This window comes from Hippichthys cyanospilos, chromosome 3 (assembly GCF_059441005.1).
Source record: "Hippichthys cyanospilos isolate Australia breed blue-spotted pipefish chromosome 3, RoL_Hcya_1.0, whole genome shotgun sequence".
NCBI lineage: Eukaryota > Metazoa > Chordata > Actinopteri > Syngnathiformes > Syngnathidae > Hippichthys > Hippichthys cyanospilos.
In genome coordinates, this window is record NC_142371.1 from 27,702,439 (window position 1) to 27,728,022 (window position 25,584).

The 25,584-nt window shown below is 39.4% G+C and overlaps 1 protein-coding gene across 1 annotated transcript in view; it reads left to right on the forward strand.

Annotated features, from left to right (window-relative positions):
• Positions 1 to 25,584, forward strand: part of LOC148426652 (cyclic AMP-responsive element-binding protein 5-like) — a 49,133-nt gene that overhangs the window by 14,400 nt on the left and 9,149 nt on the right. Inside the window, exons 5-6 of the mRNA XM_088411561.1 lie at positions 6,949 to 7,075; positions 8,634 to 8,744. Coding sequence (XP_088267687.1) covers positions 6,949 to 7,075; positions 8,634 to 8,744 — 238 coding nt within the window. The remainder of the gene's footprint in view (positions 1 to 6,948; positions 7,076 to 8,633; positions 8,745 to 25,584) is intronic.

Below are 25,584 nucleotides of genomic sequence, written 5' to 3' on the forward strand. Positions count from 1 at the left end.
CAATATAATCAACACAGCGTTTTTCTGAAATAATGTTTAATTGCCAATTAGGGGCACTAAAAAAATGATTTAATTATGTATTGTATGGTGCCTGTTGCGAGAGATTAGCGCGACATTTAGCATAAATCAGCCCCTACCTAGCAGCACTGAAACGTTCCTTATCATTTGGTGAAGCAATCAAATTGTTTTTCAACTGCAGTTTAATAGACGTAATTGACTATGCACACTTTGCTGATAGCCTGACATAATTGCTGCTTTTGAACAAACCAGGCCGACTCAAATGTGTGTTCTCTTCTTCATCTCATTGAATAAAAGTTATGGAGAAAATGTGGATTGTCAAAGCATTATAAAAGTTTGTCATTCATAAATTAGTGCAAATGTTTTAATTGGTCTTTTGCATTTATGTTTGTTTTTCACCAAGCCCAAAAAAAATTATATATACTAAAATACACAATATCAGCTCTACAAGAGGAGTACAGGAGGATGCCCCGATGACTTTCAAATCACCTGTGTGGCAATGCTGCTTGGTTTTTGCAGTTGAAGAAAAGCATGGTAAACATTGGTAAATAAGACAGTTGCCTATTAAATGTCCTGTGGTATTTGTCTCCTCCTATTCCTAATAATTTACCAATTAAAAACCGGCTGGGTAATCCAGTGGCAAAGCGACTGGTCGCTGATGGAACGTACACTTTTGGCGAGCGCTTCTCCACTTTCGGTGAATACTTTATGAGTAAAAATACAAAAACTACGAGAACTGTCTGTACTGACCCCGATTGACAGTTGTAAACAAGCTTCAGTCGGTGCTCCCGTGTATTCTTTTTAAGGTGTCGCGTCATAAAGCACGACCCAAAAATGCTGAAGCGCTTGCCAAAGGTGGGCGTTCTGTCTGTGACCTGCCGATTTGGCAACAGATAACGGATTTCTCAGATCTGTAAATCATTATTAGACCAAAACTGTACTGAATTACAGTTAACTTTGATGATAACGCTGCAAAATAATCAGGTCATTTATTTGTAATTTATATTGACATAACTAGGGCTGCAACTAATAATTATTCATTGACTAATTTGTTTAAAATATTGATCATTGCTTTCCAAAATAATAACAGGTGTTTATTAATCATATTTTGACTTAACTCACTGATCATTGGTCCTTTTTCATAGAGGACTATTGAAATTTGATCAAATTTACTGTTGACAAGCTGAAATTTTGAGGATTTGGATAGTTTTAGGCTTACAAGCCATTAATCGATTATCACAAATATTTACTGACTATTTTGATTATTGATTAGTTGTCGAGTAATCGAATAATTGCTGCAAATGCTTTAAAATGGCTACAGAGCATCTGACTCTTATATAAGAGTCCAAACAGTGACAATTGCTTTCATTACACAACTTTACACTGTAGTCATGCTTTTGTGGCGTTTTCGCACACACACAGGCCACGTTCCATTTGTACGTTACAGCATTTCAAGTACCTTCCGAGGCCAGGTTGTCTTTGTCACCCAATTCCGTGTTGGTACAGTTAAATAGAGAGCGACGTCAAGGAACAAAAGACAGATAAATTTTAACTAGTAGACTTGAACAGGCAGTGTTAAAGAAGCTATTGAAACAAGGCCAACAGTATTCTCTTGACGGGTTATGTAAAAAAAAAAAAAAAAAAAGATGTTCGATTGTTGCCAATAGGTTTATATCATATAGAGGCGAGTGGAGATGATAGACGAGCTTTCAAAATATTTCATGTAGGATGAGAGACAAATCCTTGGTGTCCTGAGGGCGCCACATCACATCGAGAAAATTGATTGAGCAACAGTCTGCTAATTCATAACAGACTATCATTCACAAGCTCTTCTCACTTTGTCTTTCCCTCATCTTGAGTCTCCCTGAATTGTGGACAGCCCCATATCCCAGATCCATCCCATCCTTTCTTGCAGCGTAGCGCCATCCTAGCATCCATCCCTCCACTAGCCAGCTAATAAAAGTCAGCCTGTGTCTTAACCCATTAGCACTGATTTATTTGATCAGATTCGTTTTATTTCCTCAGCCCAAACCCCATGGCACTCTCCTCCCACCAGTGATTAAAGGCAGTAAATCAGGGGCAGGTCCTGTGTAGTGTTTACTCGGAGAGCCAGGCAGCTGCAAGCTGTTTGAGGCCCTTGTTTCTCTCTCTGTTTACCTCGGTTCCCATGGCAACTGCACCACCGTCTCCCGAGCGTCTGGAACTTGGCCCTGGGATGTTTTGGTTACGTTCGAAAATTTTTAGCTGCTGTGTCTACCCAGAGCTCGGTGACTTCACCCCGGCACGGGGCGAGCGCATCGACGTCGGATGTCGGAGGGAAAGCGGCGAGGGAGAAAAAAGGCGAGAGGACGCAGGAGGGAGTGACCAAATCTTGGGGTAGGCAGGCACAGGGTGGGGGGAGGGCGAAAAGCCAAAAGCATTACATCATTGCTGGAGTAGACTCAGAGAGGGAAGGATATGAGTCAGTGGACCTGCGCCTCGCTCCGTCTTTCTCTCCCCCTCTCTCTCCTTTTGGAGTGCATCCAAGGCCCTTGTGTTGAAGTCTCCAGTACTTTACTCGGAGATGGGATTGTGCACAAACAAACTCGATTGAGCGGTGTCCACTACCTAATCTGGAAGGTCTCCATCAAGAAACCTGTTTACGGTATCGCTGTAGAGCTGGACGTGAATAGAAACAACGGGGTTAAGATAGGATATGTGCATAAGGTCTAGCAGTGATGCAATGGTGGACTAAAGGTGGGTGGTGGGTGGAGGCTTTGTGGTTCTGGGGTGGGGATTGGGATGGAAAAGAGCCCTTGTGAGAGCCCAGCACTCAGTAATGTGAGAGTGCAGGGTCAGGACTGTGGAGTGTCTACCTGCTTTCCCCAGGGGCTCACAGCCCAGGCTATTATCAATCCTCTCAGAGGAGCCGCAGCCTGTCATTATTCACTCACCTACACACACAAACACACATGGAAAAGAACAGAATGCATGAGGCACACACAGTCACTTAAGAGGGCTGCTGTCTCTTACCGAATATAAACCATGTTTGAGCCAAAGCTGGAAGAATGCAAAACAGTGTACAGAATGTTCTTTAAAATAATCTCCAAAATGTGACGCAAAGGACTGCCGAATTATCGTCCTGTGGACAAATATAAGCAATAACGCAGACATTCACAAACAAAAGTACTAAGTACATAAGTTCAAAGCATAAGTACTATGCTGATATCAATCTAAAAAAAAGGGGGATTCAGATGTCCTTATTCTATTTGAATGTCAATATATGCTTTTTGAAAGTGGAAATAAAAAATAAACTACTTAAATGATGGTTTGCCAGCTGCATACATTGGGCATTTGAACAGGGGCTTGTTGACTTTTTATATGAACGTTGTATTTTTATTTGATCATTGAAATTTAGCTTTAATTTGCTTTAACTTGAATGGTGAGTTAATGAGCCAACCTCCAAAAAAGAAGCTTAGCTTATTTCTAATATGTAAATGACTGTTAATTCGGTGAATATCTCACAAAACACCTTTACTCTTAAACCTTTATCATTGCTTTTAGAAGGAGAGCGATACCCGGGAATGGAATCATTTCTATGGATTAAAATATTCATAAAGGAAGGGCAAGGAACGGATTGCCATTTTTTTTGCCAGTTAGATTCTCCCTCTATTTTTGGTCTTTCATTCAGAAATTGTGTTTAAATTTGTTTTATTGTGTTTAATTGAATATGATAAAGTACAAAATCAAACAGAATGTAAGGCCCTTAAAAAATAATAGCCAAACTCATACATTTAAATACATCATAGCACCAGTGTATATGTATATGTATATGTATATCTGGATTGAATTGTGTTATGCATTGAAATCAAGATTCTTTCACAGAAAAAAAACATTCTGCATTGCTGTTTAATACTTAACATTTTTATTTGAGATGCTGTTGCAATGGTATGCATGACAATAAGTGGTTTAAATTGGTTGAGAGTCCACCAAAACAATTAGAAAATCGAGAGTTTATTTCTGCCACGGCTTTGTTATTCCACGCTTTTGACAGCTGGCGGAGGGAAACTGCGCTCAAGCAGTGCACAGCCACACTACGTACCTCATTGTATTTTCATGACTTTTCCCATGTGGAAATGTTTGGATACGCAGCGCTGCTCAGGTGTCATATGCGCTGTTAAATGAGTGTGATTGTGATAAATTGTTATGTTAGACTGAAATGACACACAGTCGGGATGGTAATAGTGCTGTGTGTACGGAGCAATCCAAAATGTCTGGAGGGTAAATGCACATATTTAGGTTTGGAAAAATACAGGTATTTATTCAGGTGTGGGACCAGTTACTTTGCCGCTGCCCCCCAATACATGACCATCACTCTTGCACACGACCTTGCCGATATTTTAATCCCTGCTATGATGTGGTCAATTGATTACATTAACCTGCTGGAGATAGTTAGCCTAAATGCTCCTGTTTGCACTTCATTTCTAAACGCTTCTGGATATTAAGCTGAGCTTTATTGATGAGTGAGAGGTATAATTCATCCTGATGACACTGATGACTAGAGTTATTTATTGCTTGAATATAGGTTATATTAAGGAAACGTGTGGTGTTAGCTGGTGCTTTTTAGGCTCCTCTGACAAGCAAAGTGTTGACTTGTTAAATTTAACTTTAAAATGATGTCGCTAAAGGTAGATTGATAGGTATTGCTTGTAAGGAGGTTGCTTACCATAGAAACAGCTCAAGTTTAGCCTACCGCGTAAATGCAAAGCACCTAGCTGCTACTGCTGCCACAAACGAGAGCATAAAAGGACCCTAATGTAGCAAGCCTTAGCTAAGGTCTTTGCCAAACTAAACACGAGACCACCCAGCAGACAGGATGACCAATGTTTTATTTTCATGTTAATTTCTGGCGAGTGACAAAAGAAAATAGCACCATTCCTCCTGATAGTTCAAAGTAAAGATTACAACCAGCAATTGGGACTAGTCTCAACCTAAGCCTTACACTGTTTTGCTATTGCTTATCTCGGTTTTTTGAGTTGCAACGACAACTCATGTCTCTCTCTCTCAAAAAAAACCCCTCTAATCATCTCATTCGTTTTTAGGGTGAAATAATAAGAGATTAATTTGATGAAGTAATCTTAAAAGATCTTAATCAATTAACACATTCAATCCCAAATATATTTGAACAAATTTTTCAAGAATCTAGACATGAAACATATATTTATTATTTGAATTATTCATACGAATCAAGTATTAAGGTATCGGACGCTTGGAAAATGGCTGGCATACAAAGAGCTCATGTCCAAAAAATTACTGTCTTAAGAGCACTAGATGCACCATTATCGATACATGAAGGCACTTAGGCACATGAGATTTAACAGGGTTTCTGCAGCTATCAACAAATATAATTCTTTTTAACGCCACGAGCAAATTAATTGGAACACAAAGCAACTTACCGAACAACTTATTGCTAAATTGTGTTTTTTGCCTTTATTTTGTTACCTTTTTTATGGATGTCCATTAGTGCATTGGTTAGAAGAGAACAGATGATGTTTTACAATCTATCTTCTGGAATTACTGAATAAAATACACCTAGACACTACTACAAATGTAGTTCCAAAGTTTGTTAAATAAGAAATGACACTTCACTGTTTTTTAAGTTTTGGTTTGATCTAAAAATATTTTGTGCTGGTTAGATGATACTTTAGATATCTAGCGTCAGCATTTTTATGGCTGCAAAGCCGAACCTGTTGCTGTGATAGGAACCGCCGTCCATTGTTAAAGCATACCCAGAGAGCGCCTCTATTCAGAAGGTCCACTGTGTTGCCGGTGAGAATTTTCCCACAAACCCTCCTGTTTGTGAATGGGAATCACATAAGCGCAATCCCCGGTGTTCTCTCTGATAAATGCTTTGACGTTATCATCTGTCATTGAACATGAAGTGTGGATGTTTTAAGCACATCCATAATCCATCCCCTGATAGCTCAACTTTAGCAGCCTGACTTTTTTTTATCCTGACATATCTAAAACAGACTCACTGAAGAAAAGCTTGCTTTGAAAATGATTAATATTAGAGCAATTACTCATAGAAGGAAGTATGATACTCTGTGGGTTATAACCACACTTTTTAACAGCTTTATGCAGAGCTTTCAAAAGCGTTCCATACTCATCTGACAAATGTTCTGGATAATTCTTTTGCTCTCGGTTATAAATAATTTCTTCTCCCTGGGCTTTGGATTGTGTGTTATGAAGTGCTGTCTTTAAGTTTTGAAAAAGTCATCTGTCCATAGTGCGATCATCACCACTTTTTAAAGCTAGCAGCCTGCATTGATTCTTTTTCTTGAGGAATGTGACAATCAATAGCTCTTTGGCAGCCTCATTGTGGAGCATGCAGTAGTTAAAAAGGTCACCAAGCTATCAAGCACTTTGCGTAAAATGATTACCCTTCCACATCCCAGGCATTTCATCTTAAACCTGTCAAGGTAGGGGTTTTTTTGTACCGTACTCTTCACAATTCTCTATACAGTACAGCGAATGTACTACAATAAACGAAAATCAACACTTTTTTTAGCCTTCGTTTTCTGTTAAATAAATGTTACATATACTGTACAAAAAGTTAAGCAAAATATTTTCGTCACTACTCTGTGAGCTTCATGCACATGCCCAAGCTCTCTCAGCACTCAAAATAAGTAAATAAATCCAACCCTGCTGCAACTCATTCTGTGGAAAACGAAACAGATTGCCATGAAATCATAAAATCGTGGTTAGTGGGTTAGGGCATATTATTTTCATAACATTCATTAACAGAAAAGAAGTCCTTTTTGAGTATGTTTTCCGATAATAATTACAGTACTTAGGTGGCTGCATGTGTATTGCATTTTCAATTTGAGCGTTTGATTTATTGATCTGACCTGGTTTACATTGACTATAGTGCTTTGTGTGTCCTTTCAGGCCTGTCCCCGGCTCTCTGTCCTCACTATTGCACCTACGAAACAGACAGAGACAGCCTCTGCCAGCCTCCATGCCTGGAACGCTGCCAGACCCCACCATGCCTGGCTCCTCTGCTGTGTTGATGCCCGTGAGTACACAATGGCGCACAGAGCACATGCTCAGCGCTCTCACATATGCACCGCACTGTTTCACTCTCACACATGGTGAGTTTACACAGTGCACTGTGCAGAGTTATTGCTAGTATGCATGTACTCTGTCGACATTAAATTGACTAAGGGCAGGTTATCGAGAAAGTCAGTTCCTGTTAAACAGGGGAAATCTATATCTGAGTGTGGGATAGATTTGATTGAAAAGATGCCTAAAAGGAGTGCATTTAGAAGGAGGAATGATAAAAACAAGAGAAGACACCTCTTGAGAATTCTAATAAAAAAGTGGAACTTCCAAGGGTTGCACATGATGCGTGACTCAACCTCTTATAAGTTTGTGAATGTACTATGTATTTTACAAGTAATTGAAAACATTTTAACCACTGCAAAACATTGAAACTATCTGAACTGTCATGTACAGCAGCAAATATTCATTAACTCATTAACTCCCATTGAAGCTCGAGATGTCAAAAAACATTTTAACTGGGGTGACAGCATTTAATAGATTATCAAATAATTCAGTAACCATTTTTAATAATTCATTTATCGTTTTGACATCCATTTTATATATATATATATATATATATATATATATATATATATATATATATATATATATATATATATATATATATGTCAGTCATTTGGCAGGTTGAAGCTGAGAACTTGAATTTGCAGCTCCTCCGGGCTGAAATACTCCCCCCACCCCAATCCTTTTTTTTCCAAACAACAACATTTTGTTGAAAGAGAGGAAGTTGTTATAGCTGTATGTCCAGGTGTCCCAATACTTCTGTCCATTTATTGCATTTTTACATCGTAACACAAGACACTTCATGTTTATGGTATGAAAAAAAGCTCGCATGATTATTAAATTAAGAGTTAAGCCATTTTGGGGAAGATTGACGGTTCAGGAAAGGGGTGCAGGTTAGGGTGATATTTTTACACAAAACACACTTAGCGCAATTAAGGCTGTGTGTCAGGTTCTAGTCCACCATTCTCTGTGGCTGAAGGGAGTTAGGGGGAGGAAGGGGGGGTCATCTCCCCTCGGAGGCCACCGCCACCACTAACACCACCACCCAGAGTTAGCAGCTGTGAAGTTGCAGCAGCTCGTGTACGCACATTTACGCAAGCGTACAAAAGGCGCCTTCTTTCCCGTATGCTCGCTGGTCTCACCGCTGTTCCTCAGCTCAGCTGATTTCCACACAAGGCCAGGCTGACCACCACCATTGGCGGTAATTACCAAAAGTGATTGTAATTTATGCATATGGCTATCTCACATCAATGCGATTTCTGCAATTGAAGCGACTCACACTCAACTATCAGTACACACACCCCTGTTTTACCAGCTTCCTGTGTTAAGTCTCTCCATAGCGGCTTCCTGTTTTGGGTCAGCTCCTGTTATCATCACACACACTGTGCGGAGGGCAGCCTGTCATGTGAAATCTCACTTGTTGTCTTGCATCTGGCCCTTCTTTGCTCTCATTCTTTTTTGCCAAATATCGTGGATTTATTGACTCACTGTTGCCTCCGTGTTGTCAGATGGAGAGACAAATGTCCATGGGTGCCAACATGATGGGTATGCAAGGCCCCGCCCACAGCAGCTCCTGCTCCTCCACGCACATTCCCTCCATGCACTCAGAGGCCAAGCTGGTGAGTACCGTATATGCATACATCCACATTTATGAGCGCATCCACTTAAAAGTGTAGCGGCTTTCTTTTCCACTGGGCTTTGCCAAGCACGGCCCCCGACTCTCTTAGCCCTGTGTGCATTTCATCATTTGGTGTGTAATCAAAGCTGCGTCTCAACCTGCCAGCTCAGCGCTCGGGAATGGAATAAAGAGCTCTTTATGTAGTTGTGGCACAGCTGCCCCGTTTGCTGCCTGATGTCTATCTTAATGTACAGAACATGTCCTGTAACTTGTTAGCACTAGTTTCACACAGGCAGGAAAACTCACATGATGTCATGCTTTGCAAGCGCAATCGTTAGGTAGTGGAGAGTTACAAAAACATAAATGCTGTAATTCATTTGCATGCAATCAATATGTGGTATTCACTACAATTGTGGTTTTCATGCCCTAATTAGTCAAAACACAAATTAACTGCATTTATATTAACACATCCCTCTTATGGACACCTGCATTTTCCCATCACAACAAAATGGATTGTCACTGAAGTAGGGCGGAAATGAGTCCTTATACTTTCGAGGCATTTTTTGTTCTCATACCCGCTCATGAGCGTACACTTCAGAAATAAATATTTCATGCCAATCGCAGCAACAATTATTAATGCTCTTCTTAACTAAAACACTTCCTGGACGCAGCATAAACAAAAATAATATATGGACCTGAATGTCTTGGTACACTTTTATTTTGAAATTGTTCCCAGCAATCACAGCCGAACAACTCGACTAGTCTTTCTTCTACAACTGTCACTCCTGATTCCCGATACAAACAAAACAACATTGTTCTGAAATTATGTTGAGTTGTCAATTCAGGGGGCTAACAGTTTAATAACGTTGACATTGACGTATGGCACCTGCTGCCAGTGTTTACCGTTTAGTGGCTCCGGTACTGTTATAGCTGTGTTCAGCATAAATTAGGCATTAGCTAGCAGCGCTTGAGTGCGCTAAATGGGCATGACATTTCAAGAAGCCATGCTTACTCAAATGTGCTGGTTCAGCCAACAAATTCATTTCTTGGATCAAAATTTATGGGAAGAGATTTGGAGGAAGTGGAAAGTGATGTGGGCCTAAGCACTGTTTAAATATTAGTTAAAAAAATGTTGATCGTCAAACATTTATAAAGGGTTGTCAGTCATAATTAAGTTGAAATGCGGTATTTGCTTTTCTAGGTTTATAATTGTTTTCCACCAAGGGAAAAACATATTACTTTATTATATTATTATTTGGTTGGATATCCAAATATCATACATACTTAACATCTGCTGCATTAATTGTAATAGCAGTGATCTTGTTGAATATTTTTTCAAACATGCAAACGCTCTCCTCAGTGGACGCTTGGCTGTAATGTGTTGTGTGAATGGTTTTGAGGGGCAGCATTTTTATCGCTGTCAGTTTTGGCCATGGCAAAGATTGGTAAAGAGTTGCAAAAATTCTTTATTTAAAAAATATTATATGCACATTGTCCATGATCCATAAACAGTATGCAAGTAAATACTGTAAATAAACACAGGATTAAATTTGACATATCTAGACATCTTGTGATTGGGTCTGTTATCAGTTATGGGTTATTGGTTCATTTTAAACTCGCCGATTGGGGATTGTGATCAGCCCCAAAAATCCTGATTGCAGTGATCAAAAATAATAATTCGATAAATGATGCTGTAGTAATAAAGTAGATAAATGGCCCCAAGCACTGCGTGATGACTAATCTTGCGCCGCACAATTACCAGTCACCGTTTTCTTAAAAGTGACAAAAAATGGGAACTTCTCCACAGAGTGAGCAAATGTCCCAACTTGGAAACACAATGAGTAATGGAAAGCGTGCTTGGAAATGGCTGCTGATAGCTGACTTGGCTGGAGAGATCGAGTGGACGGAGAGAGGAGGGAGAGAATGAGTGAGAGCGAAAGAGAGAGGAGTAGTAGAGGTCATTAGAAGAGTTATTGCTCTGATAGAAGAGCGCAGGAGCATTCCCAGGGCATTTAATTCTCCCTCTTCCTCCTGCTCTCTCAAGATTGATTGTCTTTGTGGTCTTTTGAATCTCCTCAACGGTTCCTATGGTAACACACCGGGGTAACACAATATTGGTGTATTAGGCTTATCTCTCCTCTGGCTGTCATCCAGACACATCTTACTCGTTTTTGTACTCCTCCTATCTTTGTAATTGAATTGTAAATGCTCCATTGGGCTTTCCATAAACATATGCAGTCACTAAGTGGCTGCAGGCCACCGCTTTAGTCTGCCATCCAGACGCGAGGCAAAATAAAAAATAAAAAATCGCGGAGCACTCCAGATTCTCTTCCCCCGATGTCGGAACGCAACTGATGGATTTTCGTGATTACGGGGCCAGAGAATTGGGTGCAATTGTGTTATCAAGGCCGCGATCTTTAGCATGTGTTTCATAAGCAAAGAAGGAGTCTAAATTCCATAATATCCGCGGCCGAGCCGGGTCGATAAATACAGCTTCGCTATCGGATAACTGGGCCATGATCAGGCCCATGTGTCCCCTGCGACGTTCTCGATCCGGCTCTAATCGCATTACCCCGACCATGTTGACGTTCCGCCAATGGGAAATCTCCACACTGTAACCCCACACCCATGAGGCATGGACCCGGGCGCACTCTCTCCCACCAAAGTTTACATTATTAGAGCAGGGAAGGGGATTGAGTGGGACTTTGATAGACATGAGGGAAATAGATAGACAGGGAGTTGAAAAGTGAGAGACATTGATATTCCGAGACGCTAAACACAGGGAAATTGGTATAATTCTCCACTTGAAAGGCCTCATTTTGCATTCTTGTTTGATATTTTGCGGTGACTGGAGGCCCCTAGCGCGGATTTAACCCTCCTCTGTCAGAGAAAGCGCACAGAGCTTGGGGGGCTAATGAAGGCTAATTGATTTTGTGGTGGGCCAGAGCAGCAGGGAGGCCTGTCTCTGGTGTAAATAGTTAATGAGCCAAAGGACTGCTGTGGCCCCTTGGGGACTCGTATCGCCCTCCGAGCTCTCTGTTTGGCTCTGCGGGCCAGAGTCTGTATCTCTGCATCTGTGTCCGTATTTGTTCTCTTCCCTCAACCTTTTTCCCCTATTAAGTCACCAGCCAGCCATTTGAGTGATACTGCAAAACCTGACGGGGTCATAATGGACTTGTATGTTTTCTGTCTTTGCTTTTAGTTGTCAGGGAGAGTTTGCTGAGATGTATTAGTTTTGGTACAAGTGATTTTTGTGTGGAGCGCCTTACAGTGCCGGGTGTGGTTGTGTTCTGTTCTGTTGTGGTCTAGGGAACAGAACGGTGCGTGTTGTGTACTAGAGGTTGTGGGATAGTTGACCTTAGGAGTGTGAAGGAAATAGGGACGAGGCCAAGTTCCACAGCGTGCCGGCCAATACATTACATCACTGTTCGGAGCCGGTTCTCCACAGGGCCTCGTGAGCACTCACTCACATATGCACACACGGTCTTCATCCAGCTCTATTTCATCATCTCCGCACAATAACAAACGCTCATACACACAGGCAGGAAGGCAGGTATCGTAGCTTTTGGACCATGGGGCACATTTAAAATCTGCGCTTTAAGGAATGCTGAATTTATGTAGCCGTTTCAGCAGTAAAAAGTGAATATTTTGTCTGTAACTGACAACACAATTTTTCATGCACAATTTGTACATTTAAATAAAATGTTTGCACTGACTATACAATACAATGCATATTTATTTATAGCGATTTTACAAGTACAGCTGAAATAAAATGCTTCAAAACATTTAACAGAAAACAACATTTAACAGTAATACAACATAAAACGGTGATATACGTTGCTTGAATATGTGTCTGCATTCCATGCTAACTCACCTCAATAGAATAGAATAGAATAGAATAGAATAGAATGCCTTTATTGTCATTCTAAAGCTGGTATAGCATTGGCTCATTCATTCAACACTTGAATACAGACAAATCACAGCTCACCAATTTTCTTGTTTTGGTCTTGTGATGTTTGCTAGCTGAGTCGTGATTGGTTACTACCTGAACCCTGAGCATGTGGTGTCCTTTTCAGGCAAGTAGAAAACTGAATAATAATTCGCAGTAGTAAATTATCTAATTAAGTATAGGCAAAATATTAACCTTTTACTGCTGAAAACAGCTACATGTTCAGTATTCCTTTCATTTTCTTAAACTCGCAGTTTTTTTTCTGTTTGATGCCCCCTCCTCCACTCAAAGCAACACCCGTGTAGTCTACAAATAAAAGCAAGACACAGGTGCAACACTACCTAACATTTCATGTCCAGTCTGAACCAAGCATATTACCACAAAGTTTATCATATAAACATATGGTACCATTGGAATAAACTGTTCAACATTACAAAGTTTCAAGATATATGCACCTTCTGTGTGAAATCGTATTATACTTGTCACATTCGCCTACAGTATATGTTGCCTAATGGTCCCAAAATACTGAAATCATGCACTATGTTTATATAAACGCTAAAGTGCCCTTTTTTTTTTTCCTAAAAAAGTTTTTTTCCTGGTCCTGTTCCCTAATCGGTCTTGTTCAAACAACATGTGTGAGTGCCACATGAATGTGACATGACACAGCTCATGTCAGTGCATCCATTTCCAAATTGGTGCACATTTTTGCCTGTGTGTTCCTTTCAACTCAGCTCCGCTTTTCTCCATTTCGCTTGTCCGCCAATTCTAGACAGCCAAGAGTCTTTTTAATGTTTGAAAAATGTGTTATTTATTAGCGTCCAATTAAATATTGTTTACATTGTTACTAAGGACAATAATTGTGTCACTAAGCATGAGGCTAGGCGCTGAGTTTTTAATGAGCTAAACAATACTATATGTTGCTCCACTGCAGCGCTCTTGGCTGTGGAGCTGGCACACGACGGGTAGATGACATAATTCCTGGCATGTTCTAAATGCGCTCCTTTTTACTCCGCAGAGGGGAAAAAAATCTCTTCGTCTCTTAAAGAGATATTTCATAGTGCACGGGAGGACCTATAATAAAAAGCTTTCTACCAGACTAAAGTAGCTTTTTACATTTTGTTTACACAGCCCTTAGTGTTAGGTCCTTGAATTAGTCAGCATAAAGGTGGGTTTTACGCTAATAATAAGTGGAGGACATTTCATAAACGTTCTGTGCCTACAGCATGTGTTTATGCCTCACCCGTAATACATTTTACACACTTATAATTGTTTTAGGATGAAGTCATTTGCTTTCAGTTTAACAATTATAGTGTATGATTGCATTTGTTAGCGCCATTGTAGAACACCTCAGGCTAGGCTTCTTGTTGTAAGACACAGTGCGCACGCGCACACACACCCACACACACAACAGAAGTGGAGCTCCAGGTTTTGTAAGCAACATCTGTATAAATGCCAACATTGTAAGGGCGTGATGTCATCGAAGAGCGATGGTGAACTGAGAACACAGCTGAATCCGCACGCGGATTCACAGTGGACGTGTACTGTATATATTTGTGTCAGCATGTGTGTGTGTGTGTGTGTGAACCACGTGCACAAAAATGAGTCACTCTCATTCCATTGGTCGTGGCAGTCATTGTCCTTGAAAGTCAAAACACATTTGCGGATTAACCCGAGTACAAAAAAAACATTTGCAATTTGCATAGAGTCACTGATGCAGAGCCGTCTTGTCTTTGCGGGTATGTGCGGTAAACCTCAGTCGAACGCGGACCCTTGACACAGCACACTTGCCAACATGTTCTGACACACAGTCACGGATGATGAATATACAATTGTTTCTTTCACCATTGAGGTGAGCGGAGTGGAGTGGAGACTGAGGAGCTGTGAGTTTATCAGTGCTGGACTCAGACCATGGAGGGGGCCCCTTCTCACACTGCCCTCACTGTGTTGTTTTTTTCTGACCCAGAGACACGCTGTCTCTTGGACTGTTGTCTTTGTGATGGTGTGCCACGCGTTGCATAGATCTGGGTAACAATGTGCACAATCACCATCGTTTCTTAAAAGAGCGTAGCGCAAAAGCTGAAGTCATTCACTATTTGATCCCAGATTTGGAAACATTTTCTCAATCCTCAATTTTTTTCCGGGAACTGCATGATAACATAAAACTGTACTGCCAAACTCTTAACATTTTAATTGAGGTCATAACTTAGCAAAGTTTGATTCTTCTATTATGGAAAATATATATCATTAGCTTAAAACTATAATTGTCTAAAATTTCCTAGACAATAAGAAAAAAGTTAACTACACTTTTTTGCAAGCACTTAGAAATGGCTCGTATTATCATTCTATTAAGTTGGCGTTACTCATCAAAAATGACAATTCATCTCACTTTGCTATATCTGTACTACAGGCAACACAGAATATCTTTTTTTTTTTTTTTGGGGGGGGGGTTGTTACAAAATATTTTTTTAAATATATTTTTTAACAAAAAAACAACCAGGTGTGTGAACGAATAAGCAAAAGGAAAAATGATTCCCAAGGCATTGAAATATAATTTTTGATTTTGTGTGACAATATAAAAGTGTTGCTAATGATATCATTAGGCCGAATTTAACCCCACCTCCCCCCAAAAATGTTCTCAAGCTCTCCTAAATAATTTGCTTTCATATTTAATGTGTTTTTTGTTGGGTTTTTTACAGAAAAGGACCAAATGTCTGATGAAAAATAGCCATATTTTTAAGATTTTAAGTAAAGATACACCTAATTCAAATTTTTTTCTTAAATATTCATTTTTGAGTTTCCACTTTTCTGCAGAATTCCCTTTGCCATGAATCGTATCCAGTGTGTTCCACTTAAAGGAATAGAGAACATCTTAATTTACTGTAAATCCAGTCCATGATTTCCTTGTGACCTGATTTGCAAGGACATATGGAAACTAAAATGGTGTATAGTGGCTTCACTTGTTCCTACAGCGAGTAAGTACAACTTAAAATGGCTTCACTTTCACCAACAAGAGTAAGTGCAAAATAGTATTTTCAGTTCAGTCATAACACAATTTTTTCTTTGTTAGCAAACAGAAAAAAAATACTGTGTAGGAGTCATACACAACTCAAAATGAATATGAATATGAAACATTTTAGGCATGGTGCATCACTCATGTAATACTTGTATTACTTGAAACTTTATTCAGGGAAGGGCAACTACTTTAATATGACATTTGTTATTGATTTAAAACACCATTGAGGGGTATTTTTTCTTAATCGTTTAGGCACTTATGCATCAGAATATAGTTCCTGCATATTTAAAATAATTAAGCGGCAAACTTTTTGTGCTGTGAGCCAAAGTGTCATTATGTCATTAAACTCACTTTGCACAGAGTCACGACAGCGCAGTAAAAACATGCAGCATTTTTTGATGCTTCCACCCACCAGTAGTTGGTGATTGGAGCTGTGCATTTCATTTTGAATGTGAATGTGAATTTTTCCCTGTATTTTTTTTCTTGAAAATGAGGGCTTGTCTTACTTTGTGGCAACACAGTGACCCTTTTTTTTTTTACATACACTGTAGACACATATATACTTTTTGACATTAATGGTCCAAATCTAATCTGTTGAGTAAACCTTTACACAATATTATCAGTCTCCGAGAGGTGCTTGTAAACTATTGTGCTCATGCGCTGCATTCGTCGACAACCTGTCCATATAAGCTAGTGACACCTCTGCTGAATGTTGGTCTATTTGCTTTTGGTTTTCACTGTTCGAGAATGTTCGTGTATATTTTGGCCATTTCTGGCTCCAATGAATGATCATTATTGGAAAAACACTATGTTGCTCCTAGAATGTGATTTGATAAATGATATCACAATATTTGTATATGGTGCGGAGGTTGATGTGTGGACGGGTGACTGTGTCGCATCTTTTCATCTTCGGATGACTCCATGTTGTTTTTGCTGTGCTGATGCAAAGGCCATTTGGTCATGGTCCAGGGCCTGTGAATGGGGCGGGATCTGACAAAGCCAAGCCTTGGGTAAACCGGCAAACCCATCACCCCATGAACTGGTCCACTGTCCAAGCAACTGACGCACAGCTCCACCCAAAAGACCCAAACCATTGAACGAGTTCTTCCCCGCACTACACAATCAGACCTCACACATTAGAAAGATGATTGGATTAAGAATGTTGGGTCAGAGATTTCACTCAGCTTACATTCAAGTCAATATTGATGTGTTTGGTCAATATCTGATCTCCTTGGACACCAGGAGATCTCATTTGGTGCCACTTTATTTTTCCTTTCTCCACTGTCTCCCCAACGAACGGGTGAAATTGAATAAAGACTCCCCTTTCGTGTTCCTTTTCTTCTAAAGGACAATGGGTCGCTCCTGTCTTTAACTGTTTCATTTGAAAAGGCAGTCTGTATGTCAGTATCAACTATTATTTTCATTATATTTATTTTTTAAGTTTTCTTATCAGGCCTTCTGTTGAGCTTAGCGGTTATAGCGGTGAGCATTAAATGCTTGTTGAGAGCTCTGCTTTACATGAGCGGGAACAGACTGTCGTCAGAACCTCGTCCATTAAGTTGACATGGCGGAGAAGCGGCAAGTATGAGCGCATGCTTTGGATCAAGCTCCTCGGCGGGCGCGCGTCTTGACGTACCCATCCTGTTTGTCCGAGTGTCTGGCCTTGGCAGAACAGCTAGTTTGTCTGAGGTGGACTCTGTCCGGCTGGGCTCTTATGCACTTGGCCCGGGACCTGAGAGAGGGGGCGACATTATAACCGAGCTCTCTCCCATCAGACTGTCTGCCTCGCCGTTCCCTGAGGAAATCAGTTTAACAGTCCCCAGCTCTTGGCAAGCGCAGGAAGAAATGCATGAGAGAGGAGGGTGGGGGGTTACTGCCTCTCTGGGCGAGAGGGAAATCTAATAAAAGTGAACTAATGGGGGGTGTGGAGTTTAAGGGGACACAGAGTGGGTTCTGCAGCCAGGCACGTAGTGGGCAGTGAGTGGAATTAGAGCCTCTTAGCTTTTGGCAAAACTACACAGACAAACCGCTGCTTTGAAATTGCAGATGGCGAACCATGTTGGGTTGAGAGTTTGGGGACCAAAACCCCGCACAAAATATTAGCGGAAAGGTTATGACAATGAAGATTTATGCAGCAAATTATACTCTTTAAATAATATTTAAGTGTTGGCAGTTGTGCTGGATGAAAGGATCTGCATCTGTTGTGTGGTTGGTTCACTTCCAACTTGCAATAATTCCAAAACAAATTTTCTCACAGGCAGTAATTTATTGAATTCAATACAGTAATTTAAACCATGAGTAAACCTATTAGGCTTAGGGCTGAAACAAGTACTCGAGTAATTCGAGTACTTCAGTTTTAAAAACAGTCGCCAATTCAGGATGCTCACAATATACTTTAGCTGACATTGACATTTGGCAAGTGTTTACCGGTGACTCGGGTTCTCTTATAGCGGCGTTAAGCATAAATTAGCCGCTAGCTAGCAGTGCTTGAGTGCTCCATATAGGCTGGCATGATCGACTTAAAGGTTTGTATACTTTTCAAACATTTCAAGAGATTTATTGTCATATGTATGGTTGTACCATACAATGAAATTCTTATTCTGTTCACTTCCCCGAGCAGCAGACAGCATTCCATAATTGAGCAATAAATAAATAGCAATAAACAGAGACAATAGAGCTAATGTAGTGCAAAATATCATGTACTGCAAAAAATATATTATTATTATTATTATTATTATTATTATTATTATTATTATTATTATTATTATTGTTATTGTTATTATTATCATCATCTATACATGTTGTTCTATTCATACATAGGTTGCATTATTTAAAAAAATAGAATCAAATATCACCAAATAAGGAGGAAAATTACTTCTTTAGATTTTCACTGTACTCATATAATTCACTTATATCTCTTGTGATATGATGCATCATGATAAATTAAAGCTGAGTTTGGCTTTTGGGGTCTTTTTTGTTTTTTTTTCCCGGAAAATGTTGCTTGAAGTTTAAATTTGACCCCTTTTGGAACATTTCACTCAGAAGGTTCCCCTGTGGATTTTTTATTATGGCTAACTATCTCCCTCGGATGGAGTGATGTGATGCCTGGGAGCTGTTGTGCGGCGCCAGAGGGCCGCCTTTTGCCAAATAATACCCAATTCCACTGTTAAAGGGAATAAAAGTGCTCACCTTGACCTCACTGGCTTGATTTAGCCCTCCTGGCATGATCTCTTCCCTCAATACATGCTCTGCACTTCCTCCGTCCCGGGTTAATAGATATGAAGTCATTGGTGGAGTGGAAGCCCAGGCGTGTTCTTCGAAGGTGCCTGGAGCACTCACAGGACATCACTCAAAGCACCCCTGTGTCAAAGCAAGTGGCCATTAATAAATATCATTAAAGACCCCTTCACTTGGTCTCCCTGAAACCACATAAAAGAGAAAGGTCTAAATACTGTAAGAGAAAGTGGAGAGATCAGGGGGCAAAGGTCTGAGAATAGACAAAAGATGGCTGAATCCACACATGGCGTTTCATCACAACAATGAAACATCAATAGAGCTACAGCTTTAAAAGTGTCATATATATATATATATATATATATATATATATATATATATATATATATATATATATATATATATATATATATATATATATATATATATATATATATATATATATAATTATATACCAATGATATATAGACCAAAAAATACCAAAAATAAAAAAGCTGAAAACATTCTGCAACCTGGAACTTACAGGCTAACACCTCTGTTTACTTAATGACAGTTTTCTAACATGTACAAATGTACAGCACTCTGTGTGTTATTAGAGCAAAATGCATGTGTCAGCTCACTTGTGGCAATCGGCACACTCTGGCAAAATGAAACCATGTGTTAGTGGACATCAAGGAACTAATGTTTTGTTAGTGGTTACCAACTTATCACTTTGCCAGCATCTTTCCAGAGCATCATTGTGGTTGTGGAAACAAATACTTAAAGTTGTTTTTTGTTTGATTCCACTTTTGGCTGAGCTGTCAGATATTTGGACCTTTGATATCACGGTCAGGGTTTTTTAATTTAAAACACTTTTGTTGCCATTTGCATGTTATACTAGTCACATGCAGATGTAGCAACATTTTCTTACCTATAAGTCCTGATACTAAGTAAAAGTACTGATTAAATTCCTTTATAGAAATAGACTTAAAAATCTCATATGTTTGTATAGGATGTAACTCACTTTCTTGTCTTGTGTGAGTACAAAAGTGGATACAAATGAATAAGCTGGTTCTTAGTTCAGAATATTCATATCGATGCTAGTTTTGTTAGCATTTTTCTATTGTATGTTTGCATTGACATGGTGCAAATTAGCTCTTTAAACTCTTTTAAACTCTATACAAAACTAAACACAAAAAATAAAAAGTCTATCATTGGTGTCTTGCAAAGCAGACTGAAGTGGACCATAACGATTCTTTGCACAGCTATAAATTGAAGCAGAATTCAGAATCAAATAAATAATTCTCACTGGAAAATCAATCCTGAATTGAATTGTAGACCTAAAATCCAGAATCTACTTGAATGGTGAGACCGTCAAATATACCTACTCCTAACAAATACCCAAGTAACATACAATAAACTAAAAAAATAAGTAAATAAATAAATCAAAAATCAACTTTAAGTACTGTAGAAAAATCTGCACGTGCCACCACCCTTCACATTGTAGCCCTTGTTGTTGATCTTTTTTTTTTTTTTTAAACTTAAATACTGCGTAGTCAGTTGGAGTTATCCTCATCACCTCTCAATATCCGTGCAACTAAGTTTGACTAGCGTCAGGATTTGCTTGCTAATTCAATTACTAAGCAGATAGCAGCAGTGCCGGCTGGACTTCTATCAAGCACACCGATAAAGGAGCTCCCGCTCTTGTCACTGATGACATGTTAGGAGGACGCATCTAACCCCCCCAGTACATTCTACCAAGGCTCCATTACTCTCCCACAACATGCTTTCACCTTCTCATACTCTCTATGTCCCGCTATCATGGCGTCCAGTTGGCAAGCAGCCCCCAGATGTGCGTTTTCCTTGTGATAACCTGACGTGACTCTGAGATTGCGGCTGCGTCTGATTGGTTTCCTCTTACACAAGAGGGGTGGGACTCGCCTTCACGGCGCTGAGTGACAAGTTGAAGGTTGATGCAAATGTGTTCTGTAAGGACTGTGAGAATTCATCCAGTGATAGGCGGACGATGTCCCCGTCGACGCCGCTGAAGATGACGGATGTCCGTAAGCTTGATATCGTCCATTTTGTGTCTTGGCAGCATGATCAACGGCTTTGTGGTTGTTTGTGTCTTGAGCGTTCTTATCACATTATTCCTCCTCAGGAAGTGTTACAAACCGTTCTTGTAGATTTTGTGTATGGTAGTACTACTTGGAGCAGGACAGCTGCAGGCCTGAGGCTGCATGCCGTGTGTTAACGTGGCCTATGTGGTATTTTAACCCCAGTGGTCACAACACGCAGTGGAGATGTTCCCCCCTTCTGAGAATTGACCTGTTGAGGCTGCGGTCAAAGCGTCTAACAGAGGATGAATTTCGGGATCAGACAGATGGAATTGGAATAACGAAAGCAAAAGACAGTGTGAGGTCTGTTGGACTATGTCAGGCATCTCTTGTATGACAAACTGAAACAATTCTCAGCCAAAACAGGCTTGACAAGGTCAGCATTTTTATAATCCTGCTTTCTATAGGATAGATACCACTGTTTCCTCTAGGACAGCGAGGGCAGGCTTTCTAGGGAAAGGTTGCCCTTAAACAAATTACGCTTGACTACGATTTTAGCGCATTTTAGGAAAGAATACATTTAGATTTTTTTTTTTTGACAGACATTGAGTTTTGGATATAATATGCATTGTTTTTTTTGTTTTTTTTTTTACTCATCAAGTGTTAGTACAATAATCACAATGTACTGCACATTCGAAACAGCATTTTGAAAACATGATAGCATACCTTCTAAATATTAAAAGCCTGTGACTGTAATAATTCAAGGACAGTAAAGGGGTTTTGTGAGCTTCTTTTTATTGTTTTGGTTTTTTTTTTATTTTTCAAGTTCGGTAAAAACTATTATATTACTTGCCGCATTGTCAAAAATATGCAACTTATGTGTAATAGTACATGAAAAAATACATTTGATGAATATATGAATTGTATATTTTATTTTTGAATATATGAATGTTATATGAATTTTTACCCGCCTCGTATTTTGCGTAAGTGCTCCAAACAGAGATTGAGGGTTCAGTAAAATGGCTTAAATTCATATAAAGCACTAGTCAGGGACCCCTTTCAGAAAGCAAATTTTCCAAGGACCCCCATTGCAAATGTTAGCGGAATCAAAACAAAACATCATTTCAGGCAAACTTAAATGTCTTTTTTATTCGCCAACATATTCAATTTGACAAGTACACTGGTTACGTTTCAGTTATACTGAAGTTTAGAAAATAAAAATGGCAAACTGCCTTCATATATCAAAATGGGTCAATTTTTGGGTCAATTATTTAGTCAAAACCAGCATTAGAAAATAAAATGCCGCTTTAGGTTTGTTGGCTTTATCACCTCGTCAGCAAGCAATTGTAGTCACAAATTGCATTTTTCAAATGCAAATTTCAGAATTGTTCAATTTAAAAAATATATAATAAACTGGTTGGATTGATTCCTTTATGGAAGAGTCGTGAATACTTTCACAATTTATTTTAAAATAAAATGAAATGAACACACACACACACACACGCACAAAGCAAAGCAAAGCAAAATCGATTACAATAATCAGGATATTAGGACTAATTATTGTGTGAATCTGAAAATTCTACTACTCTGTAGTCCAAATAATATTGAATTTGCTTTTGACCTCAAGCTCTTTGTCATGGCTGAAGTTGTATTCACTTTGCCTGTGTTAAATTGTATGTAACAGTCGTCTTATTTTGTTAAGACGTTTTATTCTGTTCAAAGCAGTTGGCTTGCTACCCCAACGTGGTTCTACTCATACTTCTTTGATATGTCCAAAACAATTATTTCGGTTCTGATTTTCACGTTAGCAATTAGCATTGTTAGCAACCCCTCATTAGTGGAAAGCTCGTCTTGATGGTAGTCTACTTTATCGGTCACCATGAATAAGAGGATACACCCAACCCAGCTTGATTGTGAATGCTACAGCGCACAGACTTCCCTATTAGATAGCTAGCTGGTTTAGCTCCGAGCATTGAAGAAATGACCGCTGAGAGTAAGGGCATAAGAGTGACACAGGCGTGATGCTTTTTGTTCGTCCAGTTTGGAGCTGTTTTTTTTTTTTTTTTTTTAACCTGCAGCATGCCACTAATTGTTGAGCGATTTCGTTCCCAAAATGATATTTCATTTAGTCCTAGCGGTGGCAGCCATGATTTCGGAGCGGAATGTACAGTACAGTAATGCGATCATAAGTACAGGATTTGGGGATTGTGAGAATAGTTCTAAATCAAGGTCAGAAAAGAATGTAGTTAGCGAATTTCTTTTTCTTGTCTGGTAAAAAGCTTTCCATTGGCGGATGGTGTGAGAGAGGAGAGGGCGAGCTGATGGTGAGCTCTAAGTATTGTGATCCAGACCAGCTGGATGACGGTCCCTGTGGGAATCATGAATGTAGAGGTTGTTAAAAGATATGGAGCCCTGGACGCTCCGCGGACTTACTGACAGCAGCTGGGAGGAAGGGGGAAGGGAGTTCCCAAATGAAAAGTGTGGGATTCATGGCAGGAGCTTTACGTTGAAGTCTCTTTCATTTGCTAACTTTTATTTAAAAAATCGTAAATCACACAGAATGGAAATGCATTTATGAATCATGCTAGACTAAACAGCTCTGACCTGTTATTTGGGAACGCCGCTTGGGTTAATGTCATGAATGAGAGGCAGCCTTTTTTTTTTCATGATGTCTAGGTTTGTGACATACTGGCTACTTGTATGTTTGTCAATTATCTCGTCTTCAAGCCAGACAAACGGCCTCTTGAGGTAAACTGAATCGGGTAAACACAAACAACATAAGAACACCTGAAGAGTGAAGAGAGAAGACCCACCGCGTCAGTCTTGGCTAAGTAGACCACACACTTAAGGCAACAAACCTCCTACTGGGTCAACAGTCTGAGACTCACACCTTGCCAGGGAGCTCATCACATAAGCTACACACACACAAAGAGGGAAGTTATTAGGCATATGAAGAGGCAAGATGTGGAATGGGCAATCAGGGAATGTATGGAAGGGAGAATGACAGGATTGAAGGGGAGACGGAGGACAGACTAAGTGCTTTGATTTGTTCTCCAGACATATGGATTTATGGTGCTGTTCATCATCTTATCTTGTCAGCGCATGCAGCCACGGGAACTGTTAGTAATCAGCATGATAAAAACATAGCAGTTCCTATAAGCTTTTAATATTTCACTTTTGGAGGATGTGGGTAAAGGGCACGAGTCTAAATCCTCGATGATGATATCGGAAATTAGGTAATGAATCATTTGAATTCGGTTTCATTTCTAGGCCGCATTGGTTACCTGGTACGGATTTTTAAAGGGGAAATCAACTAGAGAGTTTTATTTTTAATAATATGTTCAATGGGGACGCACGAGTTGAATCATGACATTCTGATTAAAAAAGTGTTTGTGGAATATAAAGCAGGAAAATCTATCCGTTTTTATCCATTTAGCTACTTGCGGTCAACTGATAATGGCATCGCAGTTGCTAAGGTAATGACCAATTATGGCTCAGCTTGCGAACGTCACAGGACCAAGCTCAGAAAACAGGCAAGCCCTAAGGCTGAAATTGAGGAAGTTGAAAAGTTGGGCTTTTCTGACCTCCAATTTAGAAAATGCACTCAAACGCCCCAGTGAATCGGGAGTTCCAAGTTACTTCACCAACTTCAGTTACTAGATGAAGATGCGCATAAAGCATTGAAAAAAAAATAAATTCAATTTACTTCCCCATGAATTATATTGTGATATAATTTTAATGAATAATAAAAGTATTTTCCAGCATTACCTTTTTAAGTGTTGAGTCAAGGCCCAACCAAATATAAAACAAGGGGGGAAAAGGTAGTAAAGTGAACTAGTTCAAGTTGAGAAATATAAAGAAAGCATGTTAATACCACTCTAGAAGTAGTATGTTCAGCAAATTTAAACTCAGTGCAAATATTGCAGCGATCCTGATGCTAACATAACCTGACTAGCCTGTATGCTAACTCTATTTACTTTCCATCATTGTGTAATCCAGGGCCGGGTACTTACCATAAAGCAAACACTGGCAATGCCTGGGGCCCTGTAATTTCTAGTGGTCCCCAAACCTGCAATAAAAGAGATAATTAATAAAGTTTTATTTGATTTAGCAATTATTATTGTCTTAGTCATGCAATTAAATTTCATTGTGTGGTATAATAATATGATACATATGACAATAAAAACTTGAATCTTGAATCTTGAATTAAAAGATTTTAAATGTCTACTCTATCATGAGTATTTGGGATGCTTCCCTATTCCCTTTCATTCAATGGACTAGTCCATTCAGATTCTCAGTAGAACTGCTGTTAGTGTCAGCCAAGGATGATGCAGTATGGAGAATGATTTTCTAATAATTTTTAAGAATGATTTTTAAAGACTTTCTATAGCTCATGGTCAATTTCCACAATTTTTAGTTAATAGAAAACATAATTATAATATAGTGTTGACGGGTAAATGCATGGTTAAATTATGCTTTCTACTAAGGAAGGTAAGGAAAATTGGGGTTGAAATTAAAAAAAAAAAATTAAATGATTTCCATTGCTTTAAGCAGTGTAGTCTGAGAATCCATGCAAAGGATCAGAATGATTTGAAATCCTGTGTCCAAC